General features: G+C 45.7%; 1 protein-coding gene across 2 annotated transcripts in view; it reads left to right on the plus strand.

The window, feature by feature from the left end:
* TSPAN9 (tetraspanin 9) overlaps positions 1-25,873 on the plus strand; it is a 271,410-nt gene that overhangs the window by 80,556 nt on the left and 164,981 nt on the right. Inside the window, exon 1 of one of the 2 annotated variants that reach the window (XM_006123032.4) lies at positions 2,590-2,865. The exons of the other annotated variant lie outside the window; for it this stretch is intronic. Coding sequence (XP_006123094.2) covers positions 2,832-2,865 — 34 coding nt within the window. The 5' untranslated portion in view covers positions 2,590-2,831. Of the gene's footprint in view, positions 1-2,589; positions 2,866-25,873 lie in introns of those variants that run through there. 2 annotated transcript variants of the gene reach the window in all.

Genomic DNA, 25,873 nt, shown 5'->3' on the forward strand with positions numbered 1-25,873 from the left:
CTAGGTCTTGTTTTACCACCCGCCTTGTTGTTTTTGAGGTGGTTCACCCAAATCAACACCAAGGCTATATCTACACTCGTGACTTCTTGCGCAAGTAATATGCAAATGAGGCTAAGCATGGAGTATCGCCAAGCCTCATTTGCATACCTAATGAGCCACCATTTTTTTCAGAAGAGGCTCTTGTGCAAGAAGGAGCGTCTACACTGCCCCTTCTTGCGCAAGAAAAACCCTCTTGCGCAATGCCGTTACACCTATTACTTTTCAGGAAAAATGGCGTTGCACAAGAGGGTTTTTCTTGCGCAAGAAGGGGCAGTGTAGACGCTCCTTCTTGAGCAAGAGCCTCTTCTGAAAAAAATGGTGGCTCATTAGGTATGCAAATGAGGCTCGACGATATTCCATGCTTACCCTCATTTGCATATTACTTGCGCAAGAAGCCGCAAGTGTAGACATAGCCCTCATGTCCCATTCTCCTCTTTACCTTCTTCCCAGACACTGTAATGTAGCTTGCTTCAGTGCAGACTCACCACAACACCTCTTGCTGGTCCTCCTAGGAATGAGCTCAGTCATGCCCTTCTTCAGGGCACCTCCTCTGACATTATGTCGCCATCGTCACTTCTGCTCCTAGGCTACTGATGGGGTTGAGCAGGCCCCAGAACTCGGTCATTCAAAGGGGCCTGGAGCTCCTGGCTTCTGCTACTGTGGCCCCTTTCCTGCAGGACTCCTGGAGCACCGCTGTACACAGCTCTGAGGGCTGGGGCGGGGGAGTTTGCCATGGTCTGGCCGGCATTAAGGGCAGATCTCTCTTGGCCCTGCCCCTTCCACCTTTGAAAGCATAGAGCCTCCCTTCTGGGAGCATAGAGCCTCCCCCCCACCTTGCCCTGGGATCTGGGGTGGCTGTCGGCCCCTCTATCTGTTCCAGGCCTGGGTCACTCTCCAACCCACAGCATCCTCTTTGGGACATGCCCCTTTGGCTGTGCCCCACTCCATTCTAACCCCTTTTGAGGGAACAACACTCCTCTGTCCACCCACTTGCCTAGGTATTCGACTGTAGTCCACTGTCTAGCCACTTGCCTTAGTGGCAAACTGCAGCCCTTCGCTGGCCACTCGCCTTAGTGCAAAAGGAGGATAAAAGGGAGGGAGTGCTGGGCCCACCCACTACTCTGGGTCCCAACCCAGTGACCTATAGCCAGCAGCCACAAGCTTCCCCATCTCCAGCTCCTCAATCTACTTCGCTGGGCCACTTCATCCCAGCAGCCCCCAGCACCTCCCTTGGTCCTAGTGTCAAGGCCTCAGTCATTAGCCTGGATCTTCCTCTCACTCCAGCCAATCCTGCCCAGCATTACTCTGGCCAGGGTGCTGGCAGTTCTTCCTCCTTAGGCTTCCAAGAGGGAACTGACTCCTCTGCCCTGCAGCCCTTCTTGAACTATAGCGAAACTCTTTGTCAGCAGTAATAATAGATCCCTTAGGGTAGGTCTACACTTGCACGCTAGTTCGAACTAGGGATGCAAATGCAGGCATTCGAAATAGTCAATGAAGTGGGGAGTTAAATATCCTCAAAAAATGAGGAGTAACGTTAGTGCGAGCAGAGTAACATGCTGGCGAGATCATGCTAATGAAGCGCGGGATATTTAAATCCCCGCTTCGTTGACTATTTCGAATGCCTGCATTTGCATCCCTAGTTCGAACTAGCGTGCAAATGTAGACGTACTCTTACTCTGTGGGTTCAGGCAGTAACAGAGCAATGCCATTCACTTAGGGTGCATCTACACAGCAGGGTTTCACTCGAAATAAGCTATGCAAATTCAGCTACATCAATTGTGTAGCTTATTTCGAAATAGTATATTTTGTAATTGGGAGCATCTACACAGCACTTATTTTGAAATAGAGCGCTCTTCCTCTGACTTCCCTTACTCCATGTACAATGAGGGTTACAGGAGTCGGAGTAAGAAGTCCTCCAGCTTGAAGGTATTTTGACATTATTTCGAAATAACACTAGTTATTTAAAAATAATTTACTGTTCGACGTACCCGTATATTCCTATAAATGCAGAGCCTCGACATTACAACATATAATGGTAGAGGATTTAGAATTTAGGTTGCAGTTTAACCCAGATTTTCCTGGCTTGTCTATGATTTGACTCTAATTTAACCGTGCTTTCATTTAGTATTTCATGGGGGTTTTTTTGTAGTAAAACTTTGAGGCAGATTTTCAAAAGGATCCATCTCCTAGTCAGTCTTTTCAATGAAATGGCCAAGAGTCCCAAGTTCTTTGCAGCTCCTTTTGAGAACGTGGAGTCATTTAAGCTCAGTGGAGCTGAGTGCTGATAACTGCATTTAGGTGCCTAAAGAGAGCAGTTGGGTTCTGAGCTCTTTTGAAAGTCAGACCCTTTAAGGCAGACCTTTCTCAAATGCACATTAGGTGTCTCTGCCATGGCTTTTCTGAATCTTCTCCATAATGTGAATGGCTCTCTGACTATTTATATATGCTGATTTCTATCTTCTAAGGCTACAAACTACTTTCCAGTCTCCCTTATAAAACTGCAGTGTCTGTCTGACTGTCTCCTTTCTTCTTTTAGACCCAAGTGCTCTCTTGTTCTCATTCTGTTTTCCCTTTCGTGTCCTAGGATGGAGTGCCCTGTGCTTTCTAATACACTCGGGCTTATGCTTTCTATTTGAGCCAAATTCCCTGTCATGTGATAGTTGCATTCTGCATTCTTACATTCGTAACAGATATTTTCTGCATAACCCGCATCCCTCCACCCTTCAGAGTTTAAAGCCGCCAATAAAACACAGTCTCAGTTGCCATAGATGGAGTAGTAGAAGGATCACCAAATGTTGGAAGCTCTGGAGAGTGACTGGGGAGATGGTAAGAGTTTATTAGGTTCTTGGAGGATAGAGGGTCAGAAGATCTGTTGGTTGTGACATGTAAATGCAAGAAGTTCTTGGGTTTTAGTTGAGCTAAAAGATAGAGGTTTTGGTTTTTTGGAAAAATGGAGAAAGAGAGAGGAAAAACTATAAAGAGGCCTTGTAATAACTGGTAAAAATTACATTTGATTCATGCATGTCCATCACTTTTATTTTTATTTTGTTTCCTTGCGAGGAAATATTTTAATATGTGTTTCTTTAGGCATCACTAGAATTTCTGCTACTCAGCCTTAGTGAGTAGTTCCTTAGCTCCTCTTTCTCCCTTTGTACTTTCCATTCAGGAATACAAGAACAAGTCTGGAATTGCAAAGCTGCACAATCCAAGTTTTGTTCAAAACTAATCTTGTATTCTGTATCTGCATGTGAGTCTGTCTTCTGCTGTCGGTCATTAGTCTTTTTGAAAAAAAAAATTGGTCTTTTTACACAATAATTTACAAGGGGCATAATTTACAATTTATGCTAAGGCACTGAACTAGGACCTAAGAGATGAAGACTTATTTCCTGCCTCTACTGCAGGTGATCTCTCTGAGCATCAATTTCCCTTTTCTGAAATGGAAATACTACTTTTCTTCTCCAGCCTTTGTCTGTCTTGTCTAGTCAGACTGTAAACTCAGCCGAGGGAAACATCTCTTTGTGAATGTATGTAGGCTGGAAGCACAGTCTAGTGGTTTGGATTGAATGATATCGTGGGACTCTGAAGACCAGGGTTCAAGTGCCTGATCCACCACAGAGTTCCTGTGTGACCTTGGATGAATCTCTGAGGGTTTATCTGTGCCTGAAGTTTGTTGTTGGTTAAATGTAATTACTTCAATGAAACATTTGTCATTAACAGACGTTATTAAACCCACTTTGGAAGCACGTTCAAGGAGTTACATGATGGGTTTACATTAGTAGCTGTGGATGCACCCCCATTCTGAAAGAACTGTTGCACATAAGCCCTTACTCTAGTATCTCACCTTCCTTTGTCAGCTACCTGGGTTGTCTTGGGGCTAGTGAGAAGTTCACAAACCTGTGTGAGATTATTGATCTGCCTTGCCTTGTGCTTCAGCATGGTCTCATGGGGTACGTCTACACAGTGGTGTTATTTCACAATAAGTGATGTTATTCAAAAATAACAAAGAGCGTGTCTACACGGAAAGCCATTAATTCGAAGTAATGGTGAGCTGGAGGACTTCTTACTCCGACTCCTGTAACCCTCATTGTATGAGGAGTAAGGGAAGTTGAAGGAAAAGGGTTCTTCCTTCAACTTCCTGCTGTGTAGATGGCGCCAAAAGCCGAGTTAAGCTATTTTGATTTCAGTTACACAACTGATGTAGCTCAAGTTGCATAGTTTAATTCGACTTTTGCCCTGCCGTGTAGATGTGCCCATATTGAGGTTCCTGATTTCATTGCCTTGTGGGGAGGGTGTGTGTGTACAGGCCCATCTGAATTCTAATCTCTGCTGTGCACAAACATGAAAGCAGCTATCTGAACAAATGAATGAGAGGAAGTACCACTAGGCCTTAACCCAGTGTTACACTAAGTGACCGGTGCTGTGGTTGTGTTACTGAAGTGTGAAGGACAATAATAGGACCTCTTGGAGAGGTTTGATGAAGTGTGAAGCTCTGAACCATATATTTTGGTGAAATCCTGCTACTAAACCAGTATATTTTGTGGACTCCACCAACTAAATCTCCTGGGTACAAATCAGGAGAAGATTGATTCCCAAATCCTGGATCTTGTTGCCCAGTAAACTAAAAGGCAGACACAATCCCGAGACTCCCTGAATCACAGCTGGAGGAACCACAAGGGTAACATTGGATACCAAACGTGTAGGGACCACTTTAGGGAAGTTTTATGTGATAATAGGATAGCTGCTATATGGGGGAATTAAAACAATTTTATTCTGGATGCCATCAGGGTACTACTATGTTGGTCTCTCTACTACCTGGGCTTTTATCCTCCCCTCATGTGTTGTTCAAATGGCAGCCACTCCAGAGAGTATATAAATTCTCCATCCTCTTTTTCCTTCAAACACACAACTGCTATTTAAGCTCGCTGCCCCCCCAGGCCTCTAGGGTGGAGTTTATTATACTCTCTCCAGCCTCATTGACCTCGGGATATTAAATTTATTTTAATCAACTAATCGAATAGTTGATGGAATTTCCATTGACTACTCAATTAGTCGATAAGGGCGCCTCCCACCTTTGAAATGTGGTAAGAACCCTGCGTCTTCTTGCTACATTTCAAAGGTAGAAATGCCTCCAGTTCCCCACTGCACCCCTGGCTCTCCCCTCCCCCAGAAACAGACTTTCAAGCCGTCTCCACTCAGCACCGGCTCCTGCTTCCTTCCCCTGCTGCCTCTCTCTGATAGAGGCAACAAGGAGGGAGGAGCAACTAGTTGAGTCACTAGTCGACTAGTTGAGCATATGCTTAGTGGATAGTCAACTATTAGCTTACATCGCTATATTAACCCTCCCCCCCTTACTGCAGCCAGGACAGTGATATACAGTTGGTTAACCAGGAGACAATGGTTTGAAGGAAAGACACTTTAATTGTTATGGCAGTTATAGAAAAGAAAAGGCACAGGAAGTCATGCTATGCAAATATTTAAAAAATATTTTTAGGCCCTTTTGGATTACTGCAGAACTCTATTTTTGTGGCAATGTGCTGTATGCAGGTGTTAACAAAAGAACTTAAGTTATGGCAAAGAGAATGCTCAAATGTGCCATGAAGATTGCCTGGCAATGCAAGCTCTTTTCCAGGTCTGCTGTGGCCCAATGTGGTTGGCTGCCACTGGAGTTAACTGGCAAGAGCTGGTTAACCAGTAGCATACCAGTGAGCTGTAACCAGTTAACATCCCTAGCATGGAAGTACCAATTCCTAGAAGTAGATTATTTTCTAGGCATTTTGTGCCACAGGTCCAAAAAACCATGTACAATGGGCAATCCCCCTTAGCTCTCTTACCCACATGGGAGATGTCCTTCTGTCAACACCCCATGTCCCAAGGTGCAGAGAGCTTTATTGAGCCCCCTGTGTACAGTAATTTGTGACCTTGAGAAAGCACAAACTTTTCTGCACATTTCACTTGGTTTTTATGTTTTAATCAGCTTTATCTTTGCCCATTGTTATGCATATACAATAATGTTTTTACTGCTCATCCTGTTTAAATTGGTGCATTCACTGTTATTTATTAAAAATTAATTGAAAATGTCTTTGCATTCATGGTTCTGCATCTTGAACAATTAATTAAAATGCCCTTGCTGTGATAAAATCCACACATGCACTAAAATGCAATCCTCACGTACGCAGTACTAAAATCTCCACATGAAGCATTGCACATACACATTAACACATGTGTAGTAGTCCCGAATAACATCTTATGCAAAAATCTATCCATTGTTCACAAGTGGTCCCTCTCTTCTGAGAATGTGCACACATACCCCTGATTCTGTACCCATGAGTTGTGGCAGCATTTCAGAGAGTCCTCTAGCTATTCATAGTGTTCAGGAAGTCTGCCAGCCTCCTCCTCTGATCCAGCCACAAAGATCTCCCTTCCACGCTCACAAATGTTGTGCAACATACAGCAAGCAGCTATCTTAAGTCAGATATTGTTCATCATTTTCAAGCCTCAACATCAGGCTCCTCCATCTACCTTTTGTTCTTTCAATGTATGTTCCACTGTCATTCTGCAGTCTGTGCATTCAGGCAATGGCCAAATAGGTCCTTTCCCTATCCTAGTGTCCAGGAAAAAGCTTCATAGCAGAGGCTAAGTTGGGTCTCTCAGTGTGACTGAAGGACTGGCAGTTCCATCTATTAGAGAGAGGTAGCTAGGGGGTGGGGGAGCAGGAGCTGGTGCTAGGGAGAGACCTCATAAAAGCTGGTTCCCCCCAGCACTGTCTCCATGGGGGGCACGGGAGTCAGAGGCGCAGCAGAGAAATGGCACGAGTGGGGACTGAAGCAGTTCCCGCTCATGCCGGTTCCCACTGCATCAGAGGGAGCTTACTCAAATGTATCTTCCCTTTTCTTCTTGAGGCTGGATGAGGAGGGGTTGGTATTAATTACCAACTGATTGGTGACATAATTACAAGATCTTAAATATTCTAGGAAAATATGATGGGAGAAAGAATAAGGTAGCACCCCCTCTTAGACTTGTAGAGCAAACACAAAACTGACTCCTCAGCAGTTCGAGATCAAAATATTTTTCACCCTGTATCAGGAGGGAAAGATAAAGAGCTTGCTTTTGGCCATGTTGAGTTTAACAGGAGGCAGACCAGGCTTTTCTCGCCAATGCCTGGGGTAGAGCAGCTCGGGGGCTGCCGGGTTGGTCCCACAGTGCCGAGGTGCGGCGCTATTGGACCACCCCAGCTGCTCTGCCCCAGGCGTCCCCAAGTCAGCCGCTGCTGAAACTGATCAGCGGCTGACTACAGGAAGCCCAGGCGTGTCCGATTCAGTTGCTGCTGGTCAGTTTCAACAGCGGCTGAATCTGGACGCCAGTTCCGACTTACATACAAATTCAACTTAAGAACAAACCTACAGTCCCTATCTTGTATGTAACCCGGGGACTGCCTGTAGTTCCAGGGTAGTGTTAATTTTGCTTTTATTTGATATTAAACAAACATCATAACCATTGCTTCTTGCTAACTCTCCCTTTTTTTAAATGTTTGTCTTCCATACCTATGAGCTGTTTAAAATACAGACTTATATCTAGGTTTTTTGTTTGTATTGGTGGTGCACATAACAAAATTCAACCCGCCCAAGGATGGAAAATATTAGAGGGAACACTACCGTGTTTGAATTTCACATTTGTGTTTCAGAATTCTGAGGCTACTACGAAACACTGGCTGATGCTTGGCCAGCATCAGCCAATGTACTGTTACTTCGTAAATGACGTTGAACCTATCTTGAGACACAATGTTACCAGGTTATCAGCTCTGTAGCACAATGCATTGCTCTGTGGATTTTACAGTCATAGTGGCGGCAACATCACCTTACTTTTCTCATCAGCCAATTAACTATCAGGCAGATCCTACGTATAATTGTAATATTCAACAAAATGGCTGTTGTTTTAGAATGAAGTACCATGAATTTCTCACATGGTGTGCCACTTTCAAGAGCAAAAATTCAAGTGGGTGATATTAGGTGTATAGGTGATAAGGCATTTTTCCCTTAGGGTATGTCTATACTTGCATCTTCTTTCAAGAGAGGGATGCAAATGAAGGCATTCGAAATTCCAAATGAAACCAGGATTTAAATATCCCACACATAATTTGCATAATCGCGCTATTTTGAAATAGTGCTATTTTGAAATAACAGACGCTGTTAAGACACGTTTATTTTGAGAGAAACCCCTTCTCTTGAAATAACTGGTAAACCTCATTGTATGAAGAATAAGGGTTATTTAGAAAGAAGGGTTTTCTCTTGAAATAACTGCATCTTAACAGAGTCTGTTATTTTGAAATAGTGCTATTTCGAAATAGCGCCATAACATGATTATGCAAATGAAGGGTGGGATATTTAAATCCCGGCTTCATTTGCAATTTCGAATGTTTTCATTTGTATCCCTCTCTCGAAAGAAGGTGCAAGTGTAAACATACCCTCATATATTACTATATAATCTCATTTAAGGGCCTACGATTATGAGTGCGCCTAGGGCCTACGAAAAGCTTAATCTGGCCCTGCTGCTCCGCTCTGCTGCCATCTTCCAGGCCAGACTGGTTGCTCCGCTTCACCATGGTGGCTTATCAATGGGATAGCTCTGTACACACCTCACCTGGGCCACAGAGACGTGCTTGCAACAGCATGGAGCTAACAGCCAGAAGCCACTTTAGCCTGTGTGGGATGCACTGAGATCCACTTCTTTTTCGGGAGCCAGTGCCAGAGAGAGGTGCCTGCTGGTCCACTAGTAAGATTTGAGGACTGGCCCTGGCCCTTAATTAAATTGAGTTTGAGACACCTGCTCTAAAGGGTTCTGTAGCCTGACATCGAGTAATACAGCTACTAAACACTTAAAAGTATAGCACCGTATTTCAAACAATCAAAATCATACTTAACTAACGTGCTGCCCATTTACACTTTGCACTCCACAGTTGCGAACTGTACAGTGGAACAAACAGGCAGTTTCATGTTTTGATTATAATACATTAGGGCTGTATACTGCATCCCTTTTCCATAAACGGGATGCAAATTAGACACATCGCAATTGCAAATGAAGCGGGGATTTAAATCCCCCCTGCTTCATTTGCATAAACATGGCTGCTGCTTTTTTCCGGCTCGGAGCTTTGCCAGAAAAAAGCGCCAGTCTAGATGGGGATCTTTCGGAAAATAAAGCCTTTTCCAAAAGATCCCTTATTCCTTTTTTTAAGAGGAATAAGGGATCTTTCAGAAAAGGGTTTATTTTCCGAAAGATCCCCGTCTAGACTGGCACTTTTTTCCGGCAAAGCTCCGAGCCAGAAAAAAGTGGCAGCCATGTTTATGCAAATGAAGCGGGAGGGATTTAAATCCCCGCTTCATTTGCAATTGCGATGTGTCTAATTTGCATCCCTTTTACGGAAAAGGGATGGAGTCTAGACACAGCCTCGTTGTGGTGCGAGTGTGTCTGGGGATCCCACAGTGAGGGCTATCAACAGGTGGCTTGATCCTGGTAGCCTCTTGCCTTCGTTTCTCTCTTGTGTCTCCAGGAACTCCATATGAGTTTATCCTCTAGTCCAGTGTTTCTCAACCTTTTCAATTCCAGGGACCGGCTTGCTGCCTTCCTAAACTGTGTCAGCAAAATCTCTGCTCTAGTCTATGGACGTAGTCTGTTATCTTTTGATAACTTTTAGTGCACATAGACTATGAGCAAAAGCCCCAAAACATAGTCCATATCACCCCAATGTGTGTGGTCTTTAAAACCTGGCTTTGTTCTCACCACGTCCTGGTGTCTTCTGCCACAGCTTCATCTCTCTGCCAGGAGAGCTGGCCCAGCCCTTCCTGCTGGGGTGCAGCACCGCTCTTCTTGGCGATAACTTCCAGTGGTTCTCTGCTGAGAGCATCCTTGCTAGGCAGCCTTCCTCTCTCCCCTGGGCCCTCTCACTTTTCCTCAGAGTCTAGCTACTTGGCAAGGAGATGGCAGCAGGTACACACTTCCGTGGCTGCTCCTTCCTTCTGGCCCTTGGATCTGGCTCTCTGATGTGCAGTCAGCAGGCATCTGCTGCACTTCCTGGTTTTAGCCCTTTTCCAGGATCCACCGTCTGGCTCTGGTAGCACTCCTTTACCGCCCCGTCACTGACCTTTGACAGCCCCCTAGGATCTGCCCTGCCCTGATCTCTTAAAAGGCCTAACTGGGAGCCCTGGACTGGAACAGGAGTGCTGAGCCCAGTTTCATTTAATGGGGCAGCTACCCTGTTAGACGGTGCAGGTGTAAATGTCATTGGTTTTAGTTCATTTTCATGAGATCATTTCATTAATTTGGGGCTTTCGTGCCTTTTCAAACAAAGCTGAAGCACTGGGCCTTCATTGTCCCTTTTAAGAAATACAGAGCGTGGAGAGCAACTGGCAGAGAAGCATGTAAAATCCATCTAGGAAACATGCACAGACCTTGGATGCACAAAACCTGTGAGGTGGATACGCAAACGAACGTGGCCCCATTTCTTGTATTTTGTATACTAACCAGGAGAGATTTATGCAGAGTTTGTTGACTGCTTCTGTAATGAGTCCTTTAGCCCTTTTCATTTTCAAAGCAAGCGAAATATTCATTAAGGATGGGGAACCAAGACACTGCTAGATTATGCTTTTTGTTGTGCTTACAGGCCTACCTGTTATCTGTATGCTGTTCCTGGTCTGTCTAAGGACACCTTCCCAGGTGTCAGCCCTAATGTCTTTACCTGTCATGCAGAGCAAATTCAGTTACCCTGCTCTTAGCCCAGAACCTGGGCTACGCTCCTCTCTGTATGAACCCTCTGTACCTAGCAGGTTGTCACCCACAATCCCTTTGGGAGTCTGAGGTCAGGAAGAGCATGACCAGGTAGATTCTTAAACCAAGCTCTTGTTTGTTTAACACAAAGGGAACAAAGCACAAGAGAAGACAGATTTTAAAACAAGACTTCATGCAGTTCTGTCTTACCTGAAAGTTTATCATTCTCTGGTGGTAACCTAGGCAGTCTTCACTTTTTTAAACACCCGTGCAGAGTGGTGTATTTCAGGGTGGTTCCCCTGAACAAATCTCCCCTCTCCTGTGAATCTCCATTTAAAGTACTATATTCCCTTTGGTCTCTGGTGTGTCTGTCTTCTACGTTGCTTGCCTTATTTCTTACCAGTACTCAAGTGTTCACAGAGAAGTGGCTTATCTTGAGCCATTTTGTTTCCTTCCTGCTTGTTTTTTTCCTTATTAAACTAAACCAGCAAACATCCTAATAATCAGGTCAACATGCAGTATTCATAAATTATTCCAGAGCAGCTCCAATTTCGTCACAACATTCTGCCCGATCGCTGCTAATAGAGTGTTTAAGCTGGAGTCTAAACATGTATGGAAATTCAATAACAATGAATTGTCCCTTGTAAAAATTCTCCCCATGCTTTCCCTATCCTCCTTGGAGTCCCTGCTCAGCCTGCAGGCTCTGTCTCACCTCTCCAGTCCTTGGCCCCCCTGCTCAGCACCAGCAATGCATGACACGACTGGAACTTCCTCAGTCTGCTCTTTGTCTTTCATTTTATTAACTCCTGCCAGCTTTCATCCTTTGCTTCCATCTTACTCGGCCTGGAGTTCCACTGCTTATTCATTGCAGCTAGTTTAACTATTAATTGCCACATTGATTCCTCAGCATCATTGCCATATTAGTGCTTACCATTCCAATTAACTGCCCTATCGATTCCTCACCTCACCATGCTTCCTGCTCTCCACCATTGCTGTGACTTGGTCCTCTCCCTCCCTACGTCACCACTCGCCTCTCTTCCTTCCTCTGCTGCTCCTATACCTGCAGCTCTCCCCCTACAAATCCTCAGCACACCTTTCTCTTTTCTCTTTCTCCTCATTTATGGTACCAGGTGCCTCAGACCTAGCCACACAATTTTTCCCTTCATTCTGTTCCTTGCAACATGGGCTATATTCTGAGCTGCCCTTCTCCCATATCAGTGGTAATGCACTTAAATACTAATGTCTAGAGGTCTCAGTGGGATTGGGGCCTCACTATGCTAGGCACTATACAAACATGTAGGAAGTGTCTTCCTTTGTCCTGCTCTCCCTCTTTCTCTCCCCTAGCCTGGCTTATTGAACCTTAAGTCTCTCCCCATCAGAACCTCTTTCCCCTCTCGTATCACAGCCTTCTCTTCTTTTCTCGTGATGTGACAGCAACGTTTGCTTCTGACTCCCTTGCTCTTCTTTTCACTTTAGCCAGTGTCTCCGTATCATCTTGTTCTCTAGGAATTTATGCCATTGGTCTCTCTCTCTTCCCCCCACTCCCCCTCCGCTCCCCACAATCCTTGTCTCTACTTTCAGGAATTGGTTGCATGCTTTCATCTTGCTCCCATCCGGTACTACCCTTTGAGTCTTCTCTCATGTTTGTAAGCCCTTTACCTCTCCTGCCTCTCTGTAACATATTCTTTCACACTATAGGCACGGATCCACTCCACCACACAGGTCACTTGCTTCATTTGATCTTCATTAGGCTTTGCTGCGCCTTACTCATGGGGAGGAACTGACTGAAAATGTACATGTAATATGAAAGCTTGGAATCAGAGACCATGTGCTCCTTGAATTCAGCTGTGTAAGGCAGATGCACAGAACAGATGTCAGGGATGTTAGAAATCTAGTATGTAAGGTGCAGTTGGGTGTGAGTATTAAAACCCATAAGCATGGGAAAAGCTGAAAAAATCTAGAATACACTGACATAAGAGGGCATAGACAACACTCATTCTGGAAAAGAAAAATGCAAAGAAATAAGAAGCAGTCATGCTGATTACATAAGGGGCTGCTCAACAATCTCAGATTATACAACCCCTCTCCCCCAATCATCCTGTGGTGGAAGTGGAAAGGGAGGCAGACAATGAGGCAGGAATATTTCGGTAAAGCATACTGGAAGAAAGGTAAGAGATCTAAGAGCCAAATGAACGCAGAGTAGCCCAGGGGGTTAAGAGGGCTTTTACAAACACATCATATGAAAAAATAGTGTGAGGATGAAGGAAGGTTCAGTAATACAGGAGGAGATGAAACTGAGTGACACAATGGAGCTACCAAACTTTTCTTGTAGTTTAAAAAAAAAAAGAAAAGAAGTAAACAACTGGTGAGGAAGGCAGACTGGTGTCATTGCTGTTAATAACAGATGGGTAAAGCGGGTACATAGAAAAAGTGGACATGGTAGCTAAGCAGCCCCAGATGCCACATACCCCAAAGGGTAGTCTAGAATGTAGCTAACCTTTTTACTGTATTACTGTTGTTGAGAGGGAGAATGGACAAGGGGGGAGGTATTGAAAGGCTGACTTAGAGCAAAGACAGTACTGACCTTTAAAAGGAGAGCAGAGTGAGCCTAGCAATTGATGTTCTGAATATATAACTGCTAGTAAAATAATGGACTAAATAATAAAAGGGGGGAGCAGGAAGAGAACTGTAGGAAGCTGTAGGGCAACAGACTCCTATGCAATAGATCTCACCAGACGTTATTGCTCTTTTGATAGAATTACAAAATTAATAGATGTAGGCAACAGAGAAGAACATGGATACATATTTGGATTCTAACCTGAAAATTAATTGAAATTGGTTTGGGTTGGAACAGTATCAGGTGGATTGAAAACTAGATAAAAGACAGTAAACAAATGTTAATGATAAGCAGCAATGTATCAGAGAGCTGGATGAAGCTGGGGGCTCAGTAGTTAGATTGGTCTTCTGTAACATCTTCGTTAATGATCTGAAAGAGGGAGTAAACAACCCACTAATGACATTTGAAGATAAATTGGGAGATGTGAGCCTCAGGGAGGGAAGAGTAATAATACAGAGGGACCTAGCAGGGTTAGAAAATAGGGAAAGAAATGCAATTAGATTCTGCTAGGAAAACTAACACATCTGGGATGAAGTACTCCAAAGTGCATTTACTAAATGGGAGGGAGAAATGTGGGCATCTGCTGAAAGAGGCGTATCAAGTCTAACTGCTGTTGTGCTGACAAGGGCATTAGGTGCTGAAGAACTGCCTCTGTATGGCTGCTCCTAGCTGTGTTAACACCACTGGAGTTTAAACCAATGTTGGCTACAGCGAGACTTCTTACAGAAATTCTAGCATAGACAATGCTTTGTTCTGCTTTCGAAAAGTTTGGTCCTGCCTATGTCAGCAGCTCAACTATTTAGTATCATTTCAGTGGTGGGAACTCAGGCTCAATTGGTCCATAGATGGCAGCACTACTTGCTACACTACTGTGGTGTGGTGTTAATCTTCCGCTCCTGGCCACTGGTCTTCATGCTAATGGTCTACAGCAGGGGTCAGCAACCTCTCCAAAGAGGCATGCCAAGATTTAACCCTCCTGCCCTGGGCCGTGCTGCTCTCTCGGGAGGAGGGAAGGGGCTCTCTCTGCCGCATGCCCTGTGGACCACTTGGATCAATGCAAACTTTTTCATGGACTACCAGTTGCTAATTAAAACTCACCCTTAATTTACATAATTATGCCCCAGCCATTTTGCTAGTATTGCAGCTGGGGAGAATGGTTTACTTTAAATTATTAAATAGATTAAGCATTTTAACTTATGTTTATCAAACTTCATTTTAAATAAAGTAAAACATTATGTCCAGCACAAAAGGTTTCAATGTTTTCTTTCTCTATGGCAGAGGTGGGGGGACCTTTATTGGGTCAGGGGTCACTGACCCACAGAAAAATCAGTTGGGGACCACATAAGTGAGAAGCAAAAAAAAAAAAAAAACCCTCCTCCCTAAACCCCCAGCCCTCACTGATGTGCCCCCCAACTGTGACACCTCACTTCTCTGGCGCTCTAGCCCCCATGGGGCGAGGGGAAGGGACAGGGAGGACTGAGGTTCAAGGCTTCCCATAGGGGTTCTGGGGTTCCAGAGCGAATGGATTTTGTGGATCCCCTTAGGCTCTGGGGTGGGAACAAAAATGAGGGGCTCAACATGCAGGACAGGGTTGCCAGCAAGTGGGATAGAGATGCAGGGTCTGACAGGAGTTGGGTTGCTGGACGGGCTGAGGAGGGCAGGGTCTGGAAGGGAATTTGGTGGCAGAAGAGGGGGTAGGGTGGGATGGGGATATGAGAGGGAGTTTGGGGGTGGGAGGGTTGGGGGAGTAACACAGAAAAGGTGGAAGAGTGAGAATGTAGCCAAATAGCTAGTTGGGGAGGGAGGCAAAGAAGTGGGGAGTAAAGGAAAGTGCAACTTTTGCAAAGTAAAATTGTATTTCTCCCTCACATCTTCTCTCAGCCCCATGATCCCTCTCTCAGCCTGATCCCCAACATCACCCCATGTCCCTCAGTGCAACCCCTGCCCCCTCCTATCCTGCCCCTATCCTCCTTCACGCCCCCCCTTACTTCACATGCCTGTACCCCCAGCACACTCACTCCCAGTGCTGCGGCCCTGCCACTCGCAGACCCCTGGGAGCAGCGCTGGGGCAGGGAGAGGCGGGCAGAGTCTCTTCCCTGCCCTGCCCTGCCCAGCCCAGCCCTTTGCCTGCAGGCTGTGGCTCCGCTGCTAGGGCTGGCAGAGGCTGGGGCTGCTCGGGGATGGATCCAGCCTGGCCGGGTGCAGCAGGGCACTGGGGAAGGGGATCCCCACCCCCGCACACAGCTCATGGGGAGCAGTGCAGCAGCTCAGGCCTCAGCACGCCACATGTGACCGGCTGCCCTGCCCCGCCCCCTCCCGAAGCAGGGAGCAGAGCCTGCAGCCGGGGAGAGGGGAAGAAGGGGAGAATTAATCCCTTAGCTGCACCCCCAGGCTGAGCAGGGGCAGCCCCAGGGGCACATGTGCGCCTCTCCCACCCCCCTCCCCAAGCGGAAGCCAGAGCTGTTGCTGCAGCTGTGCAGGTGAGGGGAAATATGAGCTCCCCGCTCCATGCAGGGGCGGGGGCGGGGGGGAAGAGTGGGGCTGAGCTCTTACCCCGCGTGCCAGTGAAAATCGGCTTGCGTGCTGGGGGTTGCCGACCCTGGTCTACAGCAGCTGTGCCCCAGGCCCTCAATTGGTTGGGTAGGCAGCATTCTCAGTGGATACCTGCTCTATATAAAGGCCTCAAGAATCAGAGGAAGTTGTCTGAGCAACAGGCCAAGCCCACTTGTCGATATCTGATTTGACCCTTTCCTGGCGCCTCGCCTGACCTTGCTTACTGGTGCCACCAACCCACCTCCTTGGATTGGATCTCCTGGCTCTTGACTCCCCCTTTTCGCCCCCACCAGCACCCTGAAATGGCTCTAACGCTGACTGAACTCTTGGCTGCCAGACCACCCACATGTCACCTGACTGCAGTACTGCCCTGAGCCTGCTTTAGGCACTAGCCATTGCTGGCAGGACCTGTTGTTGCTGACTGTCCCTGTGGGCCATCTGTAAGGCTTGGTCTGTATGAAGGGTTCTCAGCTTGGGTGTCATGAAGAGGTCCTTGGGCCTGTGAGGACGCTGCCTTTCCCATATTGATAAATGGGAGAAGCAGTTCCAGGAGGCCCCGATGCAGAGAATGGGGCATAGTATGGAAAAGGGGGGGGACGACTCTGATTTACTCTAGGACGCTGAAAATGAGTGCCAGTAATGAGGCCTTAGGCCTCCAGTGTTGAAGATCGCGTAGCAGATGGATATAAATCTTATACACAACAGATTGGAAACCAGATTCTCACCACTACTTCCAAAAGCATGACCGAAAGGGGGAAGACCCTCCACAAACTGGGCTAATGCTTGGCTCTTCTCCAGGAAATACCCATCTAAAATTTCCCTCCGTTGTTCCTGGCTCAGCTTCACAGGTAAGAGCAAAGTGGGGACAAGGCACCGCAGTTCTAAACATCATGAGTAATAAAATCTTGGCCCCACTGAAGTCAGTGAGAGTTGTGTGGACCTGCCCAGTGCTGGATTAGACAACCTGGAGCATACAGGATATTCTTATTTGCATTGTGGCATTAACCTACGGTGCCCTGGGTAAGCATCAGGATCCCATTGCGTTTTGGGCTGTACAAACACAAAGCAAAAGAGAGGCCCTGGCACCTAACACCTGGCAGTCTGAGTGATAGATGGTTGCCTGGACCTCTGGCTAGACTTGCACTCCCAAAGCTGCGCCCCCTGAAGGAGGCAAGCAATTAGTAGCCAGTGTCAGAAATCGGTGGCCAAAAAGAACAGTGTAAAAGTCCCACAGTCAGTGGCACAAGAACAGGTTTTGGAGTGTGGGGGCTGAGCTGCACTCCCCATTGCCTATGTCTGTGCCCCTCACTGCCCCTACAGCTGGGGCCAGCAGCTGGGAGCCCACATATGGGGCCGATGGGGTTGAGCAGGACCCTGCATAACTGGACCAGCAGCTATGCAGGATCTGAGGCCAGTCGCTATGTGGGGCCTTCAGCTAGTGGCTGTGTGGGACCCTGGGACTGGCAGCAGAGCCCACAAACATGAGTGGGCCTGGTGGCTGGTACCTTGGGTGGCAGTGGCACAAGGGTGATAGGCAGGACCATAGGTGGCAGGGATCCAAAACCTGGGAGTGCTGCAGCACTTCCAACACCTATGCCCACAGTTGGGTTTGGTGTGGAAAATGGTTTTGTGTGGCATGTGGTAGTACATAATGTTCGCAGTACCAGTGTTATAGTGTAAATAAGATTCTGATGCTGTTTCAGCTGTTTGGTTTTGTTTTCCAATTTCCCATTTCTTTGTATGTCATTTGTATGTATGTTTATAATAATACAAAAAAAAGGTGCAGCACTTGTTGTTTGCAGCTTCCTCTAGTAGCAATTCTTGGGGCTGTGCCGCCATATCAGAAGTATCTCATATAACTGAATTTTAAAATCTGAACTTTTGAAATGGCTGAGTCAGAACAGCTGCATATATCTCCAGGACTAGCTCTGTCCCCGTCTTCGCCGTTCCACACCTCACTTACCACTCTATTCACGCTGAGGCTCTGGCTGCCTAGGAGAGTTTACAGCTGTGCAGATGCACCAATGCAGATGCATTGCTGTACGCTCATTAATGTAGCTGCCCTAAGCCAATGGGATGGAGCTCTCTCATTGGCTTCATTACTTCAGCCCCTATGCACAACCGGCTCCCTGGTGTGGCTGCAAAGAGTGCTCTCTGAATTCCTTTCTTGTTTCCTCTCTCAGTCCCTGTAGAGCTCCCAGCTTGGGATTCAAATCAGGATGCACCACATGGAAGCCCATTCCAATCACGAGAATATTTTTCAGCCATTCCAGAAAAATAAGTGTGAAAACAAAAACAACATAAATTCAGGCTAACAGATTGGGTTCTACTGCCTCATCCCCTCAAATAATAGTTTAAATAGATCTGGCTTCTTATAATCATAACCCACAAACTTTCCTCCAGATTGACCCAGTTGATTTCATCTGTTCTTCTACAACTGTGGTAACCTGAGGCATTTTCTGTACGTGCATGCTGTCAATAATCAAGCTATAATGACCTCGCTTTTTGTTAGGGTTACGTGTTGTTTGCTCCTGGAGTTGCACATGCAGGTTGCTGTGCATGACACTTACAAAACTGGATGCACATGATATGCAGGAAAACAACTTCAGTTATATTTTGCACCACTTGAAAGAAACATAATCAAGGGATAGGATTTGGGCAGGTGGAATGGCTGGGGGCATGCAAATGTCACTGCACCAGTGCAGTTTTGATAGAGGAAATTTTAGCAACAGAGAAGGCTACAGAGAGGTGTCATGTAAAGGAGAATTTTAAATCCCGAGATAAATCCTGATCTCATGTGAATTAAGAGCCGCTTATTATTATTTGCCATTGCAAATGTAGGGGAATTTTGCCATGGATTTTCATTGGGATCACCACTTACTCGCATATGTTGTTTTCCCTTTGGGCAATAGCAAGCAATGGATGATTTTAATGAAACATGATGCTTTGCTATCAGGGAGAAGCTCCAGAATGAACTTGCATGGCTCTCAATCTTAGCCTTTAAAAGATAAATCATGCCAAGGCATGAAAATCCATTTAATTCCTTAAGAATGAAAGCAACATGAGGTGCTTTGAATGCGTAAGAACAGGATTCTTGTGTGTGGATGTTAAAATTAATAAACCATATTCTGTAGTTATGTGAGAGCCAGTGGAAGGCAGGTTTTCCTTTCTTGAAAAAGGTTTCTAGCATTTCAGAAATCTAGAGAACTAGATTTATACAAGTATGTGTGTTTGTTTCATATAATGTTCATTGCAAAGTAATTCAGTGCAGTAAACACAGACAGCAGAGCAGTGCAGAAGAGGTGTTTCCATATGGCAATAATGACCCTCAAAGGAGTGCATTACAAAGAGGATAGAGAAATCTTTTAAAATCCTAAGGAAAACAGTGCACAATGGATGGCTGCTGCAGAACTAAACATGTGGACAAACTCCTGCAAATGGCAGGGTCATTCACAACTATTACAATTCTTAATAGTAAGTTATTTGGGCGTGTTTACAGCCGTGTTGTGTTCATAGTACTTGGACAATGTGAATTGCCTTGGGTTTTCCTATGAAAGTCTAGCATTATACATAGTCTTTTTTTTATGAAAGGCTTTACTGATTAGACCAATATACATTATTCATATTCCTGAACCAAGATTCTTTCTCGCACTTAAAGGGACACTATCCATGCAAGTCATGCTGCTTCCAAAAGTTTTATCCACCCTTGCTACACTGAAGAAAATGGAACTTTTAAGAAAATGGAACTTTTCTCTACTTTTTTCATTTTGTTTTACTTTGTTCATTTGGTAGCGCTCTGAATAGTCAGTTTCAGTGATTTCCTGTTTTCCATGTAGGTCTTTCACAGGGCAACAAGGAAGAGAAAAATATTTAAAGGAACAGAATAAGATGATTATAAAACCACAAAAATTGTCAGGGGGACTAAAAATATGTGTGACACCCCTTTGTATTATTTTTGTTTTAAATAGGTGAAGTTTCATGCTGATGGTGTTCCTGAGTTTGATTTTGTTTCATAAACTGCAGTTCCACAGCAGTTTCCCCAAACCTCCTCCTTAACTGCAACGCAAAAGGGAATTCCAGTATCTCTGTATTTAAGGATCAAGATTTCCTCTCCCATATAAATAACTTTAATTTAGGATCTTCAAAAAATATTTACTATTGAGATTAATCCAGCCCTTCCTCTGTGCAGCTGGTAAATTTCCAGGGCCAGATGGATTTCCTGCAGAAGTTAATAAAGCCTTTAAATAATTACTAATCCCTGTTTTTGCAAATAGGTTAGTTTTCTCTCTTTCTGGATAAGGTCCTGCATTCTGCCTAATTCACTCCTCTACTGAGGTCACCTTGCAGTGGAGTAGGAAAAATCTATCAGATCAAGGGTTTGTTTGTTTGTTTGTTTTTGCATTTGTTGTGTTTGTTCCTTTTGTTTTAAAACCCTGGCCAAGACATTAGTTAACAGATTAGAAAGGATAATTACCAAATTAATTCACACAGATCAGACAGGCTTTATGCTCTGTAGATACTCAGTTGATAGGATGAGGAAGTTGCTAATTTCCCAGGTCTAGCTACTAATAAGAAATGCATCTTATTTTCTTTCCGCTCTGAAAATGCTCTTGCTTTGATTACATATTACTGCATTGTACATCTTACATTTGACAGTGTTTCGGTGCTTGCAGCTGTCTTTGTGCAGCAGGCAAGTCAGCCATCTCCATTATCCGTTTAAAGCTCTATATCCGTGGAACCTGAGCCCTGCCTTTTAACCTTTAAAATGGGGGTGGTTTGGAGAGGGTTATCAGAGACATTTAGTCCCTCTGTCCCCTAGTTTTAGGGACTTCGCTATTACATTTTTGATTGATTGCAAGATGTTGTGACAATATAGTGGACATTTCAGGTAATAGAACATCTGGTCCCAGTCCTTATCTTCTACTTAAGTTAAAACATAAGGCTTCTGTAGACTTTAAATACAAAATTATAAAGACACTCAACAAAATGAGTCCCCCAGAATTTATCATCTGTGTACTATGCAGCAACCATGGAAGATGTCTTACCTGGTTTTCCCCCAACCACTGTTTTTTTCCCCAAAAAATATTGTTTTTAGTAATAGCCAATTCTATTGCACTCATCACAGTTTTGAGAAATGTGCATAACTAATATTTATGTGGCTTTTTATTCTGAAGGTCCCAAAATGCTTTACAGATCTAACAAGTTGATTTTCAAATTGTGTGTAGAGGTAATTTCTGCCAATTAAATTTGTGGAAACACATGGCAGCTATTCAAAAGTGCTTCACAGTGCTACCCAGTCGCTTAGGGCAAGAAGTGTGTGAAGTTACTGTTTTTTCCTGCTTGTTGTGTGAGTGTGGGATACAGTGTGGGAGCCTTTTTGTGGTCCTTAGATTTCTTGTTGGCTGAGTGATTTTGAAAAGCTAATTAAATTTTAAATACAAGATATACTTAAAAAGCAGTAAACTGGGATAATCTCGAGGCAGGCATTTGAAAGCTAGCATGCACATGAACAACTCATTAATGAGCATCCTGTTTTTCCCCCTATAGCTAGGGTATTGATGTCGTCTAAAAGACCCAATTAGAGCCCATTGATGTTTGAGAGAGCCTATATAAGCACAGCAGACACATTAGCGAAGGGCAAAAATGAAGCATGTGTACAGTATGAGCTGAAAGTTTGGGTATTGAGCAGTGCTAGATACTGTCCGAGAGGCACTGACCTGGAATATCTGGCAGCTCAAAGTATTTTGATAAGATGAAATTTTCTGAACCTTATTTGCATCAACAGCTAAGTTCAGAATCAAATTATAGAAATGCCATTCTCTTTTAAAAATGACTATGCAAAAAGGGAAAATGTCACTTTTTCTCAACTGATTTGGTCACTTGGATTGTTAAGAGAGCCATAGCTGCTGACTTTATTGATTGCTGGAACAATTTGCATAGTGGGGGTGCTGTGAGCCATTGAACCAAAGTGTAAATCCTGTACATAACAGAAACCACTTCAAGCCGGGGGTGCTGCAGCACCCCCTACACCTATAGTTTCAGCACTCCCCACACCCATTGTTTCAGCACCTGTGCTTTTATTACTGTAAGCTATACAGTGCACTAACAGTGTGGCTCTGAAAGAGAGAGCTGGATTCTGTTCTGGCTCATCAAAATCAATTGACTTATTAAGTAAGAACTGGTCTGCACAACGAGCTTAGGTCGACGTGTTCAGCATAAGGTCAAATTTATAATGAGTGTGTCTACATTGCTCAGTCCCTCCCATCAACTTGAAGGGCTTTCGAAATTGACCCCTGTAACTCCACCTGAAAAAGTGGAGTAAACCCTGATGCAACGTTCAGGAATTAAAGGCAGTATAAACTAGGAATGTTAGCAAATGTTGATTTTTGTAAATGTGTAACTGCTGAAATTTTTCCGGGGTTATATGTTTACATTCTGGGGGGGAAGAGGGAACAGGCAGCAGCTGGTACTCATGGGAAGCCAGCTTTTAAGCCGGATCCCCACGTGTGCTGACTCCTACCTACCTCCTTGCCCTCTAACCCGCTGCCTCTGATACCGAGGCAGCAGCACCAGGAAGGGAGCAGGTGGCTCCGCACAGCCGGTACATGCAGGCAGCCAGTTTGAAAGCCAGCTTCCCACGTATACTGCTTGCCCCCCCCACTTCAGTGTCAGATCCAGTGGCTCCATGGAAACCAGTGCTCATGATGAGCCAACTCCCCCTGAGCACCAGCTCCCATCTGCCTCCTGCGCTGCTGCCTCTTTGGGAGGTAGTGGCGGATGGGGAGAGCAGGTGGGTCCATGGGAGCCGCCATCATGGCCGGCCCGAGCCCTTTTGGCACCCTCGGCCTGGGCGTGCGGCGCCGCCCCTTGGCGCACGGCGCATGTGCGGCCCGGCTATGGCCGCTGGCGTGCAGCCCGGGGCCTGCCCCCAGGGCACACGGCGCATGCGCTGCCCATCCTGGCCACTGCTGCTGGTGCGCGCGTCGGGCCGTGCAGGGCCCCGTGACCGTGGGGGGAAGGGCGCTGCTGGTTAGCGTCGTGGGGCTGGCGCTGCGGGAGCTGGGCGCACGGTGCCTGATGGCAGCTGTAAGGGACATCGCGCACCCCTTACAGCTACCATCAGGCGTCCCCATCGGTTGGCTCTCCGGGCAGCTGCCCGGCTCGCCCATGCCTCAGTTCGGCCCTGGCCGGCACGCACAGGGAACCTTTGTAAAAGCTGGCTCTTCACAGGCACCAGCTCCCACCTCTCTCCTCCCCTTGCTGCTGCTGATACAGGCATTAACTGATAAGCCCAGGCTTACTGGTTAATTGTTTAAACAGCTACACACTAACATCCCTAGTGTAAACACTGTGTGTTGTAATTCAGAGTTACTGCCTCCAGGTGGTGACCCAGAATGCCCATTGTGATTGCTCTGGTGAGCTGGCGAACACTTTGTACTCCACTGCTCCTTAGCCAGGTGAACAGGAAAAGTCCTGGGAACTTTTGAATGTTCATTTCCTATTGGAGTAGTGTGGAGAACTCAGCAGCACAGCTAAACAAATGCATTTCCAGAGATACACATACTTCCAGCATGAAGCGTTCAGGAGAGAGTGGATCTGATTGCTATGGAGGAGGGGAGAGGAAGAGTCTTTTCAGGCAGAGCTCCGAACCAGCAAAAGTATTTTGATTGCTGTGCCAAAATCGCACAGGGCATGGTAAATTAGGGCCTCACAGCAATGCTGTATGAAAATAAAGGAGCTTAGATAAGTATACTGTTGGACAAGGTTGGTTCTGAGCCACAGGCAGCGGAGGCTGATGACATGCACCCATAACCGCCCATAATCATGGTTTCATCCCATGAGGTATTGGGTCCCTAGCCCAGAATTCCAATATGGGACAATTGGATAGCTGCCCACAGTACATTACCCCATGAATTGATACAACCTCTGGCAGGAAGGGTGTGCTCCATTGACCACAGCCACCCAGTGGGGATATGCAAAATCACATTTGTTAAATCAGGTGCTTTAAGTCAAATTAAATAAAATTGACATAATTTTGTAGTGTAGACATGCCCTACACTATTTTAATAGTAGTATCTTTACTTAATGCATGGGGCAAAAAAACATCAAGGTGAGTTTGAAAAAGCACCTTGTTGACTGCTGTTTTGATCTGGAAATGAACCCTGTCAATTTTGGATTGAATAAAGATCTCAACTAGTTAACACGTTACAAAGGCAATTTCCCCTCTGAATATTCATATCTCTAGACCAAATGCTGTGAATGACCCACTTTCACCCTGACTTGATTAGCTTCATTAACACAAGCAACTTCTTCCTTATATATACCCTCCCTTCTGTTACTTCCACTCCAATTCATCTGATGAAGTAGGTTTTATACATGAAAGCTTATGTCCTAATAATTCTGTTAGTCTCTAAGGGCACGTCTGCACTGCGCAGAAGATCAACGCTGCCACAGTTGATCATCTGGGGGTTGATTTAGTGTGAATAGACATGATAGATTGAACTCAAAGGGCACCCTTGTCGGTGCTGGTACTCATGCTCCTTGCACAGAGTAAGGGAAGTCGATGGGAGCATTTGTGTCCGTTCTTGGCCTCCCGCTGTGTGGACAATGCAGAAACGTGATGACGTCTACTCCAGCTACTTAATTTACATAGCTGGAGTTGTGTATCTTACTTTAGCCTTCCCATGTGTAGACCAGGTCTAAGGTGCCACAGGACTCCTCATTTTTTCTGGAAATGAGTGACATACAGCAAACACGGGAGACCAATGTACAAAGTTTACACTCACTGTTCAGATTGAAATTATCCTTTTAATATTCCACATTTGAGTAAAATGTATTATTAAAAAGAAAAATGGCCAGAAAATACATTCTTTTCCTGGTTTGCAAGGGGGATGACTGGGTTAAGTATTCTTTCCTTCAGTTTGCAGTGCAGGGGAATGGCCACATTAGTAATAAAGTTTTATATCACACTAGAAGATTTACTCTGTGTTGCTTGGGTGCTTCAGGACAGGGAGCTGGGGAGTGAGGGCTCAGGGAAGGGGCTTGGAAGGAGTGTGAGGGATTAGGAATGTTAAATTGTGGTTAATCAGCTAGTCGAGTAGTAGATGGAATTACCATCTACTACTCGATTAGTCAATGGGGGGGGGGGAAGGCGCTCACTACCCCTGCTGTGGCTCTGCAGTTTAAATGTAGTAGGACCTGGCCATGCAGGGCCCAGCACCTACTATATTTAAACTGGAGAACTGCTCCCTTCCCTCCCCCCCCCCTCCCGCTGCCTCTGACACAGTGGCAGCAAGGAGGGGGAAGTGAGTAGTCGACTCGACTACCTGATAAACATGCTTATCGGGTAGTCAACTACTTACTTACATTCCTATGAGGGCTCAGGGCATGGTATGGAGGGTGCTGGAGTTAGGGCAAGGGGTGTGTGGTGTGTGGGTAGACTCAGGGCAGGAAGTGGGAGGTGCTGGAGTCAGGGCAGAAGTTTGGGCATGGGCGGGGCTCAGGGCCAAGGACTGGGTTGGGATATATCCATCTTGGTGGCAGAGCAGCAGCTCCCCAGGACAGTGGGGACTGCGCAGCCTAGCCTGCCACCCCCCCAAGCCAAGGCTACCCAGCACTGCCAGGGCCACTGGGTACAGTGGCTAGCAACAGCCAAAGCCCTGTCCCAGCCGGCCACTCTGTTCCCAGTTTGGCCGCTCTCTGATCACTTGACAGCATGACTCTTGCTGCTAGCACTCGAATTCCAGGCACATCCCGTTGTCCTGGCACAACCAAACCCTGACCTTGCTTTAAGTTATGATGAGAGGAAGCTGCCTACCAAATTTGGTAGCTCTTAACTATTACAGTTTAGGAGGAGTTCTTGAACAAACACACACAACACCTCTGCCTCCCAATATATAATAGATA

This window comes from Pelodiscus sinensis, chromosome 1 (assembly GCF_049634645.1).
Source record: "Pelodiscus sinensis isolate JC-2024 chromosome 1, ASM4963464v1, whole genome shotgun sequence".
NCBI classification, from domain to species: domain Eukaryota; kingdom Metazoa; phylum Chordata; order Testudines; family Trionychidae; genus Pelodiscus; species Pelodiscus sinensis.